This window comes from Manihot esculenta, chromosome 12, assembly GCF_001659605.2.
Source record: "Manihot esculenta cultivar AM560-2 chromosome 12, M.esculenta_v8, whole genome shotgun sequence".
NCBI lineage: Eukaryota > Viridiplantae > Streptophyta > Magnoliopsida > Malpighiales > Euphorbiaceae > Manihot > Manihot esculenta.
Window position 1 is genome coordinate 4,611,746 of NC_035172.2, and position 4,179 is coordinate 4,615,924.

The 4,179-nt window shown below is 28.3% G+C and overlaps 1 protein-coding gene across 1 annotated transcript; it reads left to right on the top strand.

The window, feature by feature from the left end:
• LOC110627679 (chaperone protein dnaJ 20, chloroplastic) lies at positions 1-1,079 on the top strand. The gene is made up of 2 exons (XM_021774022.2): positions 1-541; positions 740-1,079. The coding sequence occupies exons 1-2, from the start codon at positions 71-73 to the stop codon at positions 875-877; spliced, it is 609 nt and encodes a 202-aa protein (XP_021629714.1). The 5' UTR covers positions 1-70; the 3' UTR covers positions 878-1,079.
• Positions 1,080-4,179: the final 3,100 nt, after the last annotated feature.

The window sequence follows — 4,179 nt, forward strand, 5'->3', positions numbered from 1 at the left end:
TTCCCCTTTCAACAAATTTCAATTCTAAATCCTTCACAGCAAGCAAGAAACCAAAACACACAATTTCAAAATGAGCTCTGGAATTATCTCCAATGGAATCCACGCCAGCTTCCCCACCATCTCCAATCCCAAACTCTCAACGCATAAATCCTTTCTTCAGCCTTCTTCTCATCTTAGCTTCAATACCCATTTCCAAAAATCAAGCTTTACGATCAAAACCAAGCCGATTAAGGTCTCCGCCGCCGCTGTTGATAGCTCGTTCTATGTTAACTCTGGGAGTTTCTACGATTTGTTGGGCATCCCCAAGAGTGGAACGCTGTCGGAGATTAAGAAAGCTTATAAACAACTTGCCAGAAAGTACCATCCCGACGTTTCGCCGCCGGAATGTAAAGAGGAGTACACGAAGAGGTTTCTTCAGGTTCAGGAGGCTTATGAGACATTGTCGGATCCCAAAAGCAGAGCTTTATATGACAGAGATATGGACAGAGGCTTAGATTTGCATACCATTTTCTCTACTACAAAACGATCCCGCTACAGTGAGGTAAAATACTACTTAAAATTGACAGAATTCCATTTGGGTTTTGCAAATTTTGCCGGAAAATCAAGATTTCTATAACTCTCCCCTGTGAAATATAATTTAAAAACAGGGGACTTTAGAGAAATGTAGCATCCCCTGTTTTCATTTGATTTTTTTTTTGTTGTTGGTTTCTGATGTTGATTTGCCACTTGTTGTGAACAGGGCTTGGATGCAGTAGATGATTGGAAACAGAGATGGCAATCTCAGCTTACAGAGTTAATAAGGATGAGTAATGTTAAAGATTTAGAGAACCTATCATGGGGAGCTAGAATGAGGAGACAAGCAAGTTATTGCCATTAACAATTAGTGATAAATGAAAGCAGAGTTAGATTTGTTAATATTAACGCCATCTGAAGGAGAATCCTTTTTTCCCTGATTTAAGTGGCATTGGATATGAGATTCGGTTTGCATGTGTATACAACACACGAATGTAGGTTCCATGAAAAATCATATGCAATCCACGTTAACTTTTCAATTATGTATATACCAACTTTTCTATTTATCTCTACGCATATTTTTAAAATTTTATGCTATGAAAATTACAAGACATCTTTTTATAATTTTTATAAAATTATTATATATATAATAATTACATCATGGACGATGAATTCAATTTTTGTTCAAACTCTAGACTTTGAGGAACCAATGACTGGTGTGGTTATAACCCAAAACCAACACCCAGTTTAGATTTCCATTGATTAAAAACAGCTTAAACTCACTTTCATGACCTTACTGCTTCTTTTTATAGAATTGAATAGGTCTATGTCAATAGACGTTCTCGTCGGCCGGTGGTCTCTTCTTATCCATCCACTCCACTAATTAATAAACTATACATTAACCACCTTAAAATCAGGGAGTCTTCACAACTTATCCAAATCCACCTTAACTTAAATAATTCATTTTACTTTAATTATTGCCTATACCTATTCTGAATACGGAGTGTTTTATAATATTTAATTAATTATTATCATAATAATTATTTATTATTAAAATGATTAATATTATTAGAATAAAGTGTAATTAAATAAGATATTCTCTAAAGAAAAAAGGAACAACAGATGCAGAGGTTTTTCTCTCAACTTCAGACACGATACTTCATTATTAAACAAGTTAATTATTTAGCAGCTTAATAAGTAGGGGTTTTTAATTAAAAAAATCAATTATTTAATTCGTTACGGCTAGACGTCAGAGATTGGCTTACAATTATTAAAAAATTATTTGTATAATGCTTCGCTTGCCGTTAGTTTCCCCAGCATTACCATGTTATGAGTCTCTGATCTCTGGGATCCAGGACAAAACAACAATGTCCAGCATTTCATGTGTACAGTGGAAATGATTGGGGAACAATTTACAGTGAGGTTAAAATATGGAGAAAATTATTTTTTAATTTTTAAAATATAGTATAATTAATATATTTATTTATTTATTTTTAAAATTTAATATTTTTCTCTCTAAAATTTAATTTTATTATAATTTGAAGTTTCAGGTAAAATTTTTTATTAAATTAATAATTTATATTAATAAAAAATATTAAATATAATTATAAAAATATTTTTATCAATAATAAAATAAAAAAAATTACTGCTTAACTTTTATATATATATATATATATATATATAATAATTCGTTAATTAACTTTTCAATTTTAAAAAATATACTAAAATATTTTTAATATTTTAAAAAAATTTACTAATTAAATTTTTTTTGTTAATTTTATCATTAAATTTTATTATTTAATTTTTATAATTTTAAAAAATTTATTAATTAATTTTTAAAATTATTAAAAAATTTACTAATTAATCTCAATATTTTAAATTTTTTATACTCTCGATCCCATAATTTTAATCCACTTTTTTTTTACACTATAATAGTATGTAAATAAACTATTATAATTATATTTAATATTATCTTATTTCTAATGAATCTTTTAAAATATCTCTTAATATTTAATAAAATTTAATATTTTTAAAATAAATATAATAAAAAAGTTAACAGAATTCACCGTGATAAAACAGAAAATAAAAAAGAGATAAGCAACACAATTTAGAAGAAACTCTTAGTTTGAAGAACAATGAGTGCACGGATCGACAGCTTGGAAGAGAACAAGGCAGAGCTCACGCGGGAGAGATGGTCACCGAACATAATGGTGCTATCTCGAGATGTCTATGTCACATAGTCGAAAGCCCTCCAAACGGCAAAATCGAATATATTTTCATGGCATGACCAAACAGACATAAAAATACAAAGAAGATAAAAATAAAACTCCACTGCTTCAACAAGTTGAGAGATTTGAGTGGGAGCATGGAGAACAAAACCAAACAACCTTTTTCTACTAGAAGATAGAGAAAATTCGAAACCAATCGAGCCTTAAAACACGCAAAGTCGAAGGCGAGAACAAAAATGTTAAGGCACTAAATATTGTGCTTATTCGACTAGCGTGTTGACTACGTTTCATTTTCTTTTCTTCCTTTTTTCTTTTGAGTACTAGTATTATTTAAATGTTTATATTTCTTTGTATTGAAAAAAGAAATCATAATGAGATAAAATGTTAAATAATGAATTTTAAAATATAAAAGTTTATTATTTGTCTTTCTTGTACCATTTGGATATTGGTGATGGGTCATGGGAGGATCTAATTTGATTTGATTATGCCAAATCCGGTGATGGGTCATGGGAGGATTTCATTTGATTATGCCAAATCCTTTTAAATAATGTAAGGAGGATTTTTCTGATATAATGTAATGTAGTTTTTTTTTATGTTTCTTTTTCTTGTAGTTTTAAACCTGCTTTTTAAATTAATTGCTGTCCTATGTTTTATAAAATTTTTAAATTTAATAATATTTCTTGAAAGGATCAATTTTTTTTTAGTTAAAAATAATATTAATTCTGTTGTGTATGATCTCATTAAGTATATTAACTATTTCTCTCCTCTTTCCTGTGAATCTTGTGGCTTATTAGTGGTAATTTCCTTAATTGCGGACAATGAATTTTCATGTGCAATACTGAAATAGACTCTCAATTAATGCATTATAAATAAAAAAATTATATTTTTATAATATTTAATTGACATTATAATCTTTTTAAGGTAAAAGAAAAGTCACAAAATCGGATGTGATATGAGATGATCTGAAATGTAGATCTGGTGAAAATGACGAGAAGGAGTGGGGCCTTTTTGAGCTTATCGGTGATCGTCATGGCAGACGACACCTTTATCCATAGTCCACCATGCACCGTTATCATTCCCAATCACTCACTCTTTTTTCTTTTTCTTTTTCTTAAATATTATATATCCTCAGTTAAGTTTCTAGAAGCAGGCCCCAAATTTATCTAAAATGAAGATTTAAAAAAAAGAAAAAAGAAAAAAAAGCTTTAACTGGCAAAATATACATTAAAATATAAAATTTATTCATAATGTATTTAAGTTTTTTTTTGAATAAATTTAATTTTATTATTCAAACTTTGTTTGTGTGAAAAAAAATTGGGTATGAAAAATATTTTTATTAATAAATTTATACATATAAAATTTAATTATGTTAATAAAAATTATTAACTCGTTACCTCCATTAATCTAACATTAATTTATTTCAAAAAAATAAAAACTC

Excerpts from the sequence above, each read along its gene's own strand:
- LOC110627679 (XM_021774022.2), top strand. The coding sequence starts at position 71 with ATGAGCTCTGGAATTATCTCCAATGGAATCCACGCCAGCTTCCCCACC. Across the intron at positions 542-739 it reads AACGATCCCGCTACAGTGAG|GGCTTGGATGCAGTAGATGA; the intron begins GTAAAATACTAC and ends TGTTGTGAACAG.